Source organism: Hyaena hyaena, unplaced genomic scaffold, assembly GCF_003009895.1.
Source record: "Hyaena hyaena isolate Hyena2069 unplaced genomic scaffold, ASM300989v1 scaffold_787, whole genome shotgun sequence".
Taxonomy (NCBI): domain Eukaryota; kingdom Metazoa; phylum Chordata; class Mammalia; order Carnivora; family Hyaenidae; genus Hyaena; species Hyaena hyaena.
Genome location: NW_024081417.1, coordinates 546502 through 561612, shown reverse-complemented (window position 1 = coordinate 561612; position 15111 = coordinate 546502). Strand labels below are relative to the sequence as shown.

General features: G+C 50.2%; 2 protein-coding genes across 3 annotated transcripts in view; both read right to left on the bottom strand.

Moving 5' to 3' along the window:
• Positions 1-10521, bottom strand: part of LOC120221565 (zinc finger protein 501-like) — a 23431-nt gene extending 12910 nt beyond the window's left edge. Inside the window, exon 1 of the mRNA XM_039219034.1 lies at positions 10472-10521. The gene's annotated coding sequence lies outside the window, so the exon portion shown is untranslated. The remainder of the gene's footprint in view (positions 1-10471) is intronic.
• Positions 5538-15111, bottom strand: LOC120221563 (zinc finger protein 548-like). 2 transcript variants are annotated; one of them, XM_039219026.1, is made up of 4 exons: positions 14905-15111; positions 13140-13181; positions 10472-10598; positions 5538-8651 (listed from the first exon to the last, which is right to left on the bottom strand). In XM_039219026.1, exons 2-4 carry the CDS (start codon positions 13173-13175, stop codon positions 7105-7107), a joined length of 1710 nt encoding a protein of 569 aa, XP_039074957.1. In that variant the 5' UTR covers positions 13176-13181; positions 14905-15111; the 3' UTR covers positions 5538-7104. The 2 variants fall into 2 exon arrangements, with proteins under 2 accessions (XP_039074957.1, XP_039074958.1); XM_039219027.1 differs by lacking the exon at positions 14905-15111 and having other exon boundaries at positions 13140-13275.

Here is a 15111-nt window from a genome sequence, read left to right as displayed (position 1 = left end):
GTTGTTCCCAAACTCAGAACGAGGACATCATGACCTGAGCCGAGATGCTTAGCCAACTGAGCCACCCAGGTGCCGCGGGTCTATCCCTCCTCTACTGCCGCTGCTCTGGTCCAGCCCCAACCAATTAAAAATTCTCCTGGAGTCTATTGCCGGGTTGTCCTCCTCGCTGGCTTCCCATTCCCTTTTCCCTCTAAACTTCAAATACGTATATACCCCTAAATTAGGTCCCTGGAGCCCTAATGAGAGAGAGAGAGAGAGACAGAGACAGACGGAGAGAGAGAGAGACAGAGAGAGAGACAGAGAGAGAGAGAGAGAGAGAGAGAGAGTGAGTGTGTGTGTGTGTGTGTGTGTGTGTGTGTGTGTGAAGTTGGGGGGAGGTCCCTGGGGTATCTCAAGTAACACCAAACGATTCTTAAAAGCCAGAAGGATGTCCAAGGTTCCACTTCAACTCTGACACCATGTACCAGGAATTAGCATCAGAGTCACAGGTTAAGGGTGCCGGCCTACAAGGCGGTGCCCCCGCCCTCAGCTTCCCGCCATTTCAGCTGCGAGCGGCAAGCCCAGGCTCGTTACTTCTGCTTCTCACTGACTGGTTGTAAGTCGGAGCTTCCGAAGACCCCTTCCTCAGGTTTAACGGATTTGCTAGAATGGCTCACGAAACTCAGAGAAACATTTTTCTTGCAGGATCACCAGTTTATTAGAAAAGGATGTAACTCCGAAACAGGCAGATGGAAGGGATACACGCGGCAAGCTGTGGAGACAGGGAGGAGCGCCCCTCTCCTCCCCTCTCCGGGGCTCACCAGCCCGAAGCTCTCGGAACCCCTCCTTCAGGGTGCTTTGCACGCTGCGTTACACAAGCACGGCTGACTCAATCATTGGCCACTGGCTACTGGTTTGGCCTCCAGCCCATCTCCCCTCTCCCAGGAGCGCGCGGGGGGGGGGGGGGGGGGAAGACCGAAAGTTCCAGCCCTCTAACCACCAGGTTGGTTCTCCAGGCAAACAGCTTAGGTGCTTCCAAAAATCACCTTCTTCACAGAACAAAATGCAAGTTTATCCCTGTCAACATTTAGGAAATTCCAACAGTTCTGGAAGCCAAGAACCAGGAACTATGGACTGAGACCACATATAGAGCAGAATGATATTCCGGTCATCTTAATACACGTCTCAGTCAGCAAATGGCAGCCCCTCCCACCCCCGCTCCTTCGGCCCTCTACAGCCCGCAGCTGCTCACGCCGCCCCTGCAAACTCACGTCACCACCTGGACTCCGGAGCCCCTACAGGCGGGAGGGGACCCCAACGAGAACGCCCTCTGCTCCCGCCCAGCGGGCCTGACTGCAGGGTGCTGGCCGGGCGCCCCTCCATCCGGGCCTCGGGCCTCCGGGCCGAGCGGGCGGGCGCTCGAGGGCGGGGAATCGCAGCACCCACCTGCGCTGGCGTCACGGGCTCGGCCTCCCCCTGCGACCAGTGGGAAGAGCGGGCGGGACGCGGCGGGCGACTGGGCGGCGACGAGGGCGCCTCGCAGCTGCTTCAGCGGCGGGGACACCCCCTCTTCTGCAACTGCCCATCTGCATGGAACCAACCCAGCGTTGCCGAGACCCCACACAGGTCAAGTGGCCCAAGAACACAGGACGCGCAACACCGGCGGAACGCCACCGGAAGTCCCGCCCCACAAGCGCAGGCACCGGGCTCCTTGCTGCGTTTTCATTGGCTCAGCTCCCACCATTGCCTGCCGTGGAGCCTTCTGGGTAACGCGTGACTCCCAGGCGGCTGCCCGCCGTCTAGGGGACGAGGTCCTTCCTGACTTTAGGGATGGCGGCAATGGGACAACATGAGGGTGCACCGGAAATGTAGTTCCTGGACCCCTGTGATGCAGCATGGGGTCGCCGACTCCCAGATTTCCACTGAGTGTAGTCTAGGACACCTGCCCCAAATAGAGATCTGTTATTACAGACTCGGGGAAGCACAGGAAATTCCCAAAGGCCACACCACCAAAGGAACAAACCAGACTATTGTTAAAAAATAAAATCAACTGAGTAATTTTGAAAATACAATTGACTTTATTAAATACCTCATCAATCGGGCTGTGTCCTATTCAGCAAGTAGAGGGGAGCTCTGAGGAGTTGTGCAAAATGGAAGATTTTATAGGGAGGAGGTTGGGGTCAGAAAGTTATTAGCAAAGGAGTTTTTAGGCAAGGTTGCCTTTCCTTAGGGGGAAAGCATGCAGATGACCTTACCTTCTTTGGAGGATGGAGAGGGCCCCTGTAGCAGATTACTACATTGGCGCTGATCAGAAAATTCCTGACTGGTTAAATCTACATTTCTGGGAAAAGTTGAAATTGCAGTTAGATTAGGTATTAAGCCCCAGTTGGAGGACTCAGGCCTAAGTGACACATTTTGGGCCTGTGGTTTTCTTTTTAAAGCCAAGGGGCGCCTGGGTGGCTCAGTCCGTTAAGCGTCTGACTTCAGCTCAGGTCATGATCTCAAGGTTCGTGGGTTCGAGCCCTATGTAGGGCTCTGTGCTGACAGCTAGCTCAGAGCCTGGAGCCTATTTCAGATTCTGTAGCTCCCTCGCTCTCTGACCCTCCCCTGCTCACACGGTCTCTCTCTCAGAAATTAAAATAATAATAATAAACCAAATACACGTCAACTGTTTAATGACCTTCAATATGCAAGGTCAAGGATGAGAAAGAAAAAACCCTAGATGGCATAATGGGGAGTTGGAGGAGGAATATCTGTCTGGCATGGATAACCAGTGACTGTGTTCCAACCTAGCAAGCAACACTTTTATTGAGATATTATTTAAAACATTTCTTAGATATGTTCCATTTCTTTTGTTAATGTTAAAAATAAAAGTGCCAATTATTTTACCAGCAAAAGATGGCCTTATTTGAGAACATCTGAGAATCGTAACCTGGTACAAGCAAGATTTGGCAAAGCCATAGGCAAGCCTTGAGAACAAAGGAGGAAACCTCCCTTTTATACAGGAAGGGAATTGGGCTGGGTTGTTATAAACTAAAAGTCCATTGGAGTGAAGTGGGAGTTAGAAGTATAATGGATTCTCATGGACTGAGCTATGACTGCCTCTCATTGGCTAGGCTGTTGAAGTTGGATGTAGAGGAAGAAATCTTTCTTCCTCCGGAGGGGATAGTAAAGTGGAATGGACTTGCAGGGTCCATCTTTACTCCTCCTGTTGGGTGTGCGATTGAAGTGCTGGAAGTGAGAACTTCTCCTGCTGGCCTTGCAACTCCATCCTAAATGAAGTTTCCTTTTACTGATTTTCCCACTTGTAAGAATCTGAAACCTTACCACATGTCATTTCCTGCCAAGATATGCATGCCCTTTCACCATGGAAGCCTGCCTGTCTAAAATTAATACAACTCCTTCTGCTTTCTTTTAGTGTTTACATGGTACATTTTTCTCTATCCAATCACTTTTTATCTATACAGACATGTACTTATATTTAAAGTGGGTTTCTTGCAGACATGTTTTGATTCACTCTGGCAATTCACTCTTGTACTTCGTTCCTATTTTTGTCTTCCACCCTTTTTCTCCCTTTTGTAGTTTTAAGAAAATGTTTGAGAGAGGGAGTGAGTGAGCAGGGGAGCCGCAGAGAAAGGGAGACAGAGAATCCTAAGCAGGCTTCATGTTGTTAGCACAGAGCCCGACTGGGGACTTGAACTTGCCAAGCATGATATCATGACCAGAGCCGAAATCAAGAGTGGGGCACTTAACCAACTGAGGCACCCAGGCACCCCTCCCTTTTGTAGTTTTAATTGAGCATTTTATGGATTCCATTTGCTCTCCTTTCTTAACAGTTGTACTTCTTTTTTACTTTGTTTGGTGGTTGCCCTAGAGCTTACAGTATACATCTACAGCTAACAGATAACATTACCATTTCACAGGTAGCGTGTGTACCTCAGTATAACAAAATACTAATTCCTCTCATTCCTTGCATCATTGCTGTTATTCATTTCACTTAAATATATTCCCACATATATACTCAAATGCATTGTTGCTATTTGTTTTGACAAACTAATCTGTTAGCTCAATTGATAAGACAAATAGTTCTTATTGTACCTTCACGTATTTTTCTTTGTAGATGTGAATTTCTGAGCTATACCATTTCCCCTCTCTCTAAAGAACTTCTTTTAACATTTCTTTCAAGGAAGATCTACCAACAAACTTTCCACTTTTGTTTGAGAAATTATTTCTCCACTTTTGAAGTATAACTTCACAGGGTACAAAATTCTAGATTGACGGGTCTTTTTTCTCTCAACACTTTAAATACTGCACTCCACTCTTCTTGCATTGTTTCTAAGAAGTTGGGTGTCATTATCTTTGTTCCTCGAGAAATAAAGTGTTTTCTTTCTCTGACCTGTTTCGGAGTTGTTTTTGTTTTTTTATCTTTGATCGTCTGTTGTTTGAAAAATGCGATTTCTGTGTGTTTTTTCTTTTAGCATCTTTCCTGCTTGGTGTTCTCTGAGCTTTCCAGATCTGTACCTGGACGTCTAAATTTGGGTAAACTTGGAGTAAAGTCTCAGTCGCTATTGTTTCAATCATTTCCTCCATTCCTCTCTGTCTTTTCCTTCTGGTATTGTCATTATGCACCTGTTACACTTTTTCAGTTGTTCCATAGTCATGAGCTTTATGAAACAGAAAGTTTTCAATGTAAATATAAATTTACATATAATTACCTTACTTTTTGCATTGTTTTGTGCATGGTGAGGTTTGAATGATACAATCAGAGTGGCATCTTGAATCGTTTCCCACGTATCACTCCCAAACTGTTTTCTTTCCATTTCCTATTTTATAATGCCTGTTGCCCTTTCTAAAGTTCAAATTTCTCAATAAGTCACCTGGTTTGAAGAGGACATGATAAAAAGATGACCTCGAGCAAGAAATCATATCAGCAGACTGCCTTTGGGCCTGAACTGCAACTCCTCCACGGTCCCCAGCCTGTTGGCCTGCTCTGCAGATTTTCCACTTGCCGGCCATCACAAATGCTTTAGCTAATTCTTTAAATCACATACCCAGCCCCGCCCCACCCCTCTCTCTCCACACACACCCTGATGGTTCTCTGAGAGCCCAATACACAACAGAACACTTAAAAATGGCAAGATAGTAAATTTTATGTGTATTTTACACAATTAAAAAATTTTTTTTTAATGCTCTAGGAACTTTTATGATACAAAGACATAGTTTTAAAGACACTACTAGAAAAAAGAAGCCAATGGGGCGCCTGGGTGGCTTAGTCGGTTAAGCGTCCGACTTTCGCTTAGGTCATGATCTCGCGGTTCGTTGGTTCGAGCCCCGCGTCGGGCTCTGTGCTGACTGCCAGCTCAGAGCCTGGAGCCTGCTTCTGTCTGTGACTCCCTCTCTCTCTGACCCTCCGCTGCTCACGCTGTTTCTCTCTCTCCTAGAAATAAAANGAAATAAAAATATTAAAAAAAAAAAAAAAAGAAAAAAGAAGCCAAACAAGGATTCTCCAGAAAGGTGTTTCAGATGGTTCAAAATTTTTTATTGATAATGAACTCAAATGAAACTGAATTTAAATTTACTTTAATTTCACTTTCTCATTCTAAACCACTCTTACAATCAGTGATTATTAGCACCTTTGTTGTTTATGAACAGCGCACCTCTAATACATAACACAGAGCCTTGCCAGTCATTCAGTGCCATGTTTTTGCAAACGCAACACAGACAATGCTAAAAATACATATATGCACTTAGTGAAAACAGCTATACAATAGTAAGTGCAGGATTCTATTTATATAAAATTCTAGAAAACGCAAATGATAGTGCCCACCTAGGGATAGCAAAGTTGCATAGGACTGGGGAGGGAGAGAAGTACAAAGGGGCCAAAGGAACTCTATATAGGGGCTATGGATTATTAATTATCATGACTCTGGCGATGCTCCCACTGTGCATACGTATATGAAAATATATTCTACACCTTTAATAACTGCAGTTTAACTTATGCCAATACCTCAATAAAGCTGTTAAGAAATAAAGATTCCATACAAAATCTGGATCTCCTCTTCCTCTAGAAATATTACACCTGGCAAAGCTGTTACTGACTCCATCGACACCCTTCCCAATATCTTCGGTATGTTAACTCTGATTCCTTCTCAGAACAGAAGGAAATGCTGACAAATGAGGAAACCGTATTAAGCAAAATAAGCCAGTCACAAAAAGACAAATACTATAGGACTCCACTCACATGAGGTCTCCGAGCAGTCAAATCCACAGACACACAGTATAAAAACAAAGTTGCCAGGTGTGGTGGGGGGCAGGTAGAAGCTTGTCTTGTGGGTCTAGTTTCAGTTTTGCCAGATGAAAGGAATTCTGGAAACTAGTTGCACAAATACGTGAAATTTTTAACACTACGAAACTGCACAATTCAAAGAGAGGGTAAGCTGTGCTATGTATGCACAACGCACACATAAAACAAAGAACTATATTATGGTAGTTCCCAGGGATAAATGAGAGCAGGTATTTGGCTGAAGCCTTTCTCCCTTTGCAATACTCTCTGATGTGAACTTTTTAAGGCCAAATGAGGTTGGACTTTTAGATGAACAAATGCCTGTATTTGTAGCACAAACAAGGTCTTTTTTCATTGTGAATTCTCTGATATGGAATGAGGCTGGAGCTGCACCTAAAGACCACGCGTTGACTACACTCACAAGGTCTTCCTCCAGTGATCTCTTGGTGTCTAATGATCGGTGAACTGTACCAAAACAATTTCCCACATTCACTACATGGTAATATCTTCGATTGTGAGTAACTTGTTCTGCAAGTGTTGTGCAAGATGAGCAGATATTTCTCATAAATTTTAACTCGATAAATGAGCGATGTCTTGCAATTCGAATAGTACGAGCTGCCCAACGTCACATCATCACAAGTGAGCCACTGGTTCCTGAAATTCACTTTTGATATATGGGTGTTCTGGATTACAAGCATGTTTCTGGAAGGAATTATGCTCGCAAACCAAGGTTTTACCGTACTTCATAAGGTGCTTCTCCAAGGTAATGAGTTTCAAGTGGTACCTAAAAGATTCACCATATTCTCTGCATTTACAAGTTGCTTTACAGGTGTAATTCTCTGCTAATGGGTTGGAGTTGTATCTAAAGCATTCCCCACATTTCTGGTGCTCATAGATCTGTCTTCATTGTGGATTTTCTGGTGATGGACGAGGTGGGACTTTCTAATGAAGGCCTTCTGACATTTGCTGCACTCGTACGGCCTTTCTCCAGTGTGGATTTTCTGATGCTCCACAAGTATATGTTTGTGACTAAAGGCTTTCCCACATTCACTGCACTCATAAGGCCTCTCTCCAGTGTGATTTCTCCAATGTTTAATAAGGTTGGAGTTGTACCGAAAGAACTTCCCACACACGCTGCACTCATAAGGCCTTTCTCCAGTGTGAACTCTCTTATGTCTAATGAGTCTACAGTGGTACCTAAAGGATTTCCCACATTCACTGCACTCATAAGGCCTCTCTCCGGTGTGATTTTGCCAATGCTTAATGAGCTTGGACTTGTACCTAAAGAATTCCCCACACAAGCTGCACTCATAAGGCCTTTCTCCAGTGTGAACTCTTTGATGTCTAATGAGTGTAGAGGTGTACCGAAAGAATTTCCCACATTCTCTGCACTCATAAGGCCTTTCTCCAGTGTGAACCCTCTGATGTTTAATGAGTGTGGAATTGTACCGAAAGAACTTGCCACATTCACTGCACTCATAAGGCTTTTCTGCAGTGTGAACTCTCTGATGTCTAATGAACGTGGAGCTGTACCTGAAAAACTTCCCACACTCGTTGCACTCATACGGCCTTTCTCCAGTGTGCACCCTCTCATGTCGTATGAGTCTATAGTTGTACCTGAAGAATTTTCCACATTCTCTGCATTCATAAGGCCTTTCTCCACTGTGAAGTTTCTGATGTTTCATGAAGTTGGCATTGTACTTAAAGAATTCCCCACATTTGCTACATTCATAAGGGCTTAATCCAGTGTGAACTCTCTGGTGACTAACGAGTGTGGAGTTGTACCGAAAGAATTTCCCACATTCACTGCACTTAAAAGGTCTTTCTCCAGTGTGAATTTTCTGGTGCTGAACAAGGTGGAACTTTCTAATGAAGGCCATCCCACATTTGCTGCACTCATAGGGTCTTATTCCAGTGTGGCTTTTCTGGTGCTCGACAAGTACCTGTTTTTGCTTGAAGGCCTTCCCACACTGAATGCACTTGTAATCACTTTGTCCACTTTCAAAAGCCTCCCCGCACTCAGGGTCCCTGTGTGGTTTCAACACACTGCGAGGGGCCAGGTACTGGGGCAGGCCTGTGCGGGCTGGGAAGTCCTTCCTGCCTTGGCTGCGTGTGCAGCTACTCTCAGCCACTTGAACACTGTCGTTCATTGCAGAGGAAGGCCTCCCCTCCTCCCTTCTGGAAAACTGATCTTCAATCTGTTCCTTTTGGTTTGTCCCACGAACGTATAGCTCTCTATCAGGGTACATTCCATCCTGCTCAGCCGAGGGCAACATGTCTTTCCACACTGGGCCACATGTCTCACAGGGCTGGGCCTCCTGGATGGATGGACCTGGCTTTGAAATCCTGACCTGTGACACCTCCTCGTCCCGGGCTCCAGGCCAGCAACCTGTAAGCAGAGAAATGCTGCTCAAGCGCACGCTGACCTTGTTGGGAAGAGGGAGCCCTGTCGGGAATGCGCATCAGACACCCCATGGACGAGGCCATGGGACAGCTCACGGGCTGGGGGACTCAAGATGGTGAGAGGGCCTGCTGTGCAGAGCAAGGCCTGGCCAGCGCCCACGACAGTACAGCCCTGACCCTGGGGAACGACACAAGGGAGGGGTGCTGTCTCTCCCCATGTGGGCTGCTACGACAAAATACCACAGACTGGGTGGCTTATTATAAACAATAGTGATTTATTTCTCACAGTCCTGGAGGCTGTGATTCTGAGATCAGGGTGCCAGCATGGTGGGGTGAGAGTCCTCTTCTAGGCTGTCAACTTCTCACTGTGTCCTCACATAGCGGAAGGGGCTGAGACGTCAGCGGGGTTTCTTCTACAGGGGCACTAGCCCCACCCATGAGAGCTCTGCCTTCATGACCAGAGTGCCATCTTCTAACACCCCTATACTGGGCATGAGGAATTGGTGGGGGGGGGTGGGGCTGGGGATGGGGCACAAACACTTAAAACACAGCAGGTGGCCTGTCGGGAGGAGAGACAGGGATTCAGGTCACTCCTGGGCAAAGGGCTACGTCTGCTGGGGACTGGTGAGCACTGTGGAGGAAACAGTAGACAGACTAGAAATACCTACCTAACGACAACAGAGACACTGCAATTCAGGAACTACTTAAGGACACGTGCAGACCTCACGATATCCTACATACAGTCAGATGCTGGAGAGCCCTGCGAAGGCCGCGATGAAACAGAACAAGAGGTGAAGGCTAACATGTGTTAGATTGTGGTGGAAAGGGGACCAGACTTCAGAGTAGAAGTGAAAACGGGAAAGGAGAGGTAGAAATGAGGTCTGGTGGGGCGCCTGGGTGACTCAGTCAGTTAAGCATCTGACTTCATCTCAGGTCATGATCTCACACTTCATGGGTTCGAGCCCCGCATCGGGCTCTGGGCCGACAGCTCAGAGCTTGGAGCCTGCTTCGGATTCTGTCTCTCCCTCTTTGCCCCTGCCCTGCTCACAATCTGCCTGTCTCTTGCTCTCTCAAAAATAAATAAACGTTAAAAAAAAAAAAAGGAAAAAGATAAAAGAAATGAGATCTGGCCTGTCCTGGCACCAAATGATGGTGGACAAAGGACAGACTCCCAGCTCTGACACACACCTCTCCCCAGCCCCATACCACCAGGGCCATGTACTTTTGGGTGTCTCTTGCCCCTGATGTAGTAATGTCTGCCTATTAGGCACCCAGGGTCCTCCCCATGGCTCCAGTGAGCACTTTCGTGGCACCTGCAATAGGCCAGTCCTGGGTGAAAGAAAGGAAAAGCAATGGCCAGGATGCGCCCGAAACAACCCAACACAGGACATCCAACATCTTACAATTACAAGGACTTCAGAGGAGACACCGTAGAAACAAGCCAGCGCCCCCACATTAGTAACTAGGTTGGGCCTGAAAGTCCTGACACAGGCAAGAGCGCCCAAGAAATGCCAGCGCGAGTCCGGGGGGGCCTGGGGGGCCACGGCTCCAAGCATCTAGACCAGGTGACCACGCCAGGGACACGCAAGGTCCGAGGGGTCTCTCAGACAAACATCCACGTTTCTGACTTCTGCGCCCTGGGACCTGCTGGCGTGGAGCGGGTGCAGGGCACACTACCCAGTTCTGCCAGGAGACCAGGAGAGGAGGCAGGACCTTTGGTCTTGGGGGAAGGACAGAGCTGCCCGTGGGGAGAAGGGGCAGAACAGAGCCCAGCCTGGGACGCGGGGCTCGGCGTGAGGGCCTTACCTAGGGACGACAGCAGCGCAAAGTTCTCCCTCATCACAGCACGGTACAGGAGTCTCTGAGCTCCATCAAGGAGGCCCCACTCTTCCTGGGAGAAGTGTATGGCCACGTCCTCGAAGACCACACGGCTCTGCCAAGATTGGAACGTTTTGGCTCCCGAACAGCTTCTTGTGTCGACTGCATCCTGGGGATTCTATATTTATCTGTTTGCCATCCACTGATTACGGCGCTAAACCAACGGCTGTTAGGATCCACATCTGTTTGGATCTCCTCTGAAACCCAGAGCCCACACTCTGACCCACCTCCTTCACGGACTCACACACCAAGTCAACACCTCCTGTGCCCTCAATCAGCTGGGGCCAGGTACCAGACAACCACCTCCTCTTCCCCAGATCCACTAAAATTCTACAAAATACCCATCCTGAGGCTTTTCCCTTACCCTTCATTTCTCCCACAAAGTCAAATAAATGCTCTGCCCTAAGGATTCCCTTTGCTGGGGTTTATGCCTTCTAACCAAATCCGGCGCTTCCCCACATGGCCGTGTCACACGTGCTCCCGCCTCCTTGAGAAATAGAATAAAAACCTTCTTTCGGCAACATCAGTCTCCACGTCATCACTTGCCCACTTCCGTGGACTAAAATCCTGCGGGTGCCGTTCCTGATACACTTCTCTCGCCTGGACCTTCAGTCCTCCCCCCCCACACCCATCCCTGCTCACCCTCCTCTCTGGCTTCCCAACATGGAAGACTCACCAGCTGCTGGTGGCATGGGTGTCTGCCCTCATTACCACTGATCACTGTGTCCAGGGCACAGCATAAAAGGGAGCCTGGGGGCTCGGGGATGCGGGGCTCTCCCTCTCTCCCACCGGCTAGTTACCCTGGGGTCCCCCGTGTCTGAGAGGGAAGACTCAGACTCTCCAATGAACTTGGACTCACCCCTCCACCTTAAGCACCCGGAGCCACTCACACTCCTCCTCACCTGGATATCGCTCGTGGACTCCCTTCTCTCCTGACGCTGACCCCTCCACAGACACCTCCCCAGACACCCCCAGCCCACACTGGCATTTCCTTCACTTCCCCACAGGCCATTCTGCACATGGAACCCAGGCAGTGCATGGCAAATGCATCCGGGGTCCATTAAGGCCCAGTCCTGCCCCTGAACACGGCGAGTCCCCAGGTCCCCCAGTGCCAAGCTGGCCCCTGGCCTCGCTTCAAAGGTCCCCCTACTAGGCCCCACTTCTTGTCTCATCCTCAGGCACCCTGCCCATGTGAAGACCTCACATACCCTCTGCCCCTTTGCCTATGTATTTCACCCACCGTCCCATAACTAACCGTCCCATAAGCAGTGGGAACCTTCTTCTCTCCTCTGAAGGCCAGGACACTTATGTCCCCACCCACAAGTCCACGCCATGTTAGGCCTGGCAGCTCTTCAAGCTGATCTACTGCCCTCTCAACATCTAGCTCACGTGCACTGAAGTCTCAAAGTCTCAGAACACTTTCTCACTCCTACACCCACCATCTCTCCCTCTCTGTTCTGTCTCTATCTCTCTCACACACAACTCACACATAGATGCTTAGCTTCCTCAGCTTTATGAGGCCCAGAACCCCACCCAGGTGCCCAATCAAGGAACCCAGGACTCAGATCACACCCTTTATTCCATCCCTGCTCCTGTAAGGGCATCGCTGCCACGACCCAGAGCCGAGGCCTCCTGGATCTGATCCATCTTCATCCGAGCCCACGCCCCGGCCCCCACGCTGTGGCTGCTTCCAACCCAAATCTACTCTGCAGCTCCAGACTGCGTGTAATAAAGTGCCTACATGACACCTCCCCTTAGGGCCCCTGAAATATCTGTGACAAAGACAAAAACGAAGTCCCCTTATTTCACCTGGAAATTCCTCCTATGGCTGGCTTCCTCCAGTTTAGCTGAAGCACCCATCCTTCAGAACAAGGCCAAGACCCCAGGGGCGACCCCCGACCTTTCCCTCTCTCCCGCCTCCTCACTTCCCCGGGTCTCTACATCACAAAATAGGAGCAGCTCTGATTCAACATTCGACACACACCCAGAAACCGACGGCTCCTCTGCTTCCACAGCCACCACTCTTCTGTAGTCACAATGCTCACCTGGACTCTCACCCGGGCCTCCCTGCCCTCACACCCCCACCTGTCTTCCACTCCGCGGCCAACGGAGCCTGTTACAATCTGGGTCACAGCACCTTCCTCTTCTGTTTCCAACCTTCCCTACTTCCAACCTACCTCACACTGGAGACCCAGAACCCCAGGCTGTCACTCAGGGTCTGGTACCCGTGCACCCCTACCCACCCCCAGCCTGGCTCCCCATTCTCACCAGATATGAGAGAGACTTGCAGTTTGCAAACATCCCAGCTAAGTCTCACCTACAGGCACGTGAACATTCTGCATCCCGCAGCCAGGATTCCCTGCCACATCTGACCACATCACTTGCTAGGAATGGGAGCCGCTCCACATACAATCTAAGACCAAATACAGGATCCTGGGCCGGAGAGAAGCACAGGGTCTTCAGACTCGAGAGCGACCAGGACAGGAGAAGGTTCCTGGAGCAGGACACTGCCACTCCCTGGGGGCATACACACAGGGTGCCAAAACCACCTGGGTGCCAATCGGGATGGTTGAAAGGTGTGACACCCTCCACTCACCTGCACGGGGTCCATAAGCATTTCTGCCACCGCCATGGGGCCCTATGGGAAGGAGACCAGGAGATCATTTGAAATGGGGAGCTGTGGAAGGGTCTTCTGAACTGAGCTGGACCACCACCCATGTCCTTCCCTGAGCAAAGTGACCTCAGCCTCATGGTCTAAGTTCAGCTCCTCAATAAACAGTGTTGCCTCTTATTGGCAGGGTAACCCTGGAGAAGGACTGAGCCTAAGGGGGGGGGAAATACTTATTGGGATAAGAATGCTTCCAATCTCATAGGTTAATATTGGTACCGAAATGTCAGAAGTACATGCTATGTAACAGCTCTGTCCATAGAATCCATCTGCCATAGGGCAAATGAAATGCTAGGGTTTTGAAATTTAAGGTCTTTATTGCTTTTTACAATTTCAGAAGATATCATAGATCAAACTTCATATTGTAAATAGATTAAAATTAGTCTCAAGTAAATTATGAAGTGTTTGCATAAATTTAACTTGTTGAATAGGTTCATTTTTAATTATCTACCCACGCATACATATTTAGAGGAATATTAATTAGTACGTAAGTCAACACATTTTTTACACAATTTTAAGTGGACCAGTTGTAGGAAAAGGTTGGGCAGGCAGACAAGCTACTGGTCCACACGGCGACCAGACCTGCTGCTATGTAATCCTCAAAAGAGAGTTTGTTGGAGGCCCTGGACTGGCCAGCGGCTCATCCTTCTTGCCCTGAGCGGGGTAGATGACAAGCAGTACCCTGTGTGGGACCTTGGCGCCCCATCAGCCTGGAGGACATTTCCCTTGTTCCACAGACAGTGGTCCTGAGGGTCGCCTGAGCCCACAGCTGAAGAGTCTATACCAGCACACAACTCTGGCTCCACCAAAGGGCAGTTTCTCCCCCCACCAAGGTCTCCGTTCCTAGAGACGCGGGAGGAGGATCTTTCCTATAGCAAATCTGCTCTTTTCCGAAGGAAGCATCAGGGATGCCAGCACCTGCTTCCCATGCCCTCCTCTCTCTCACCACGTGAAGATCTCCTCGGTCGGATCCTCAGGCCAGGCCCTGGTGCAGTGCACACCCCCCACACCTTGGACAGCTCCAGCCCAGTCCCCCTTCCCGGTTCTCCGGGCCTTCACGTCCACCTGCCCACGGGAAGTCCCCACCTCAGATATCTCAGCATCAACACGTCCAAAACCGAACTCGGGAGCTCCCCGGAACCTGCCCCCTGTGCTCGCTTCCCCATCTCCGTTCTTTCAGATGTTCAGGCAAAGAAACCCTGACTTGGTCCTTCGCTCCCCGCTTGCGCTCACAGCTACACGAGACGCGGCTCTGCTGCCCGACTCTCTGCAGAATCTCCTCGCATCTCCATCGCCGCCCTGGGCCAGCCGCCCCCATGAGTGCCCGGGGTGCCCTGCACTGGTCTCCCAGCAGGCTCCCCGCCTCCGTCCCCGGGCCTGCTCTCCCCTATCCTAACCTCCTACCTCAGGGCGTGCGACTCCCACCCCCGCTCTCCCGGCCCCTGATCCCGGCTGCGGAAGCGCCCAGACGTCCCCGCGGCCCCTGCAGGCGACACTCCGCCCCGCCCCCCAGCTCCCACTCAGGAGCCGCTGCGAGCCCCACCGCAGGGGCGGGACCCGGACCCCGAACCAGGACGTCCTCCGCTCCCGGCCGGGGGCCTAACGGCGGGGAGCTAACCGGGCGCGCGTCCATCCGGGCCTCCGCACTCCGGGCGGGGGCGGGCGGCCGAGAGCGGGGGGTCGCAGCACCCACCCGCGCCGGCTTCACCGGCGCGGCCTCCGCCTCCGCCCGGTGGGAAGAGCCGGGCGGGGACAGCGACTCTGCCTGCGCCCTCCCGCTCCCTCACCTCTGCGCCAACCACGCGCCTTAGAAACCCTGAACCCGTGAAACCAAGAGCAACCGAAAGGACACCGACAAGGAGCACCGGAAGTTCCGCCCCCACCCGATCAACGTCTCCTT

What these genes read in the sequence shown, in the direction of transcription:
- LOC120221563 (XM_039219026.1), bottom strand. Translation starts at nt 13,175, where the DNA reads ATGGCGGTGGCAGAAATGCTTATGGACCCCGTGCAG. An exon ending in TGCTTATGGACCCCGTGCAG is followed by an intron (nt 10,599 to 13,139) that starts GTGAGTGGAGGG and finishes CAATCTTGGCAG; the next exon opens with AGCCGTGTGGTCTTCGAGGA. An exon ending in TGCGCTGCTGTCGTCCCTAG is followed by an intron (nt 8,652 to 10,471) that starts GTAAGGCCCTCA and finishes CTCTGCTTACAG; the next exon opens with GTTGCTGGCCTGGAGCCCGG.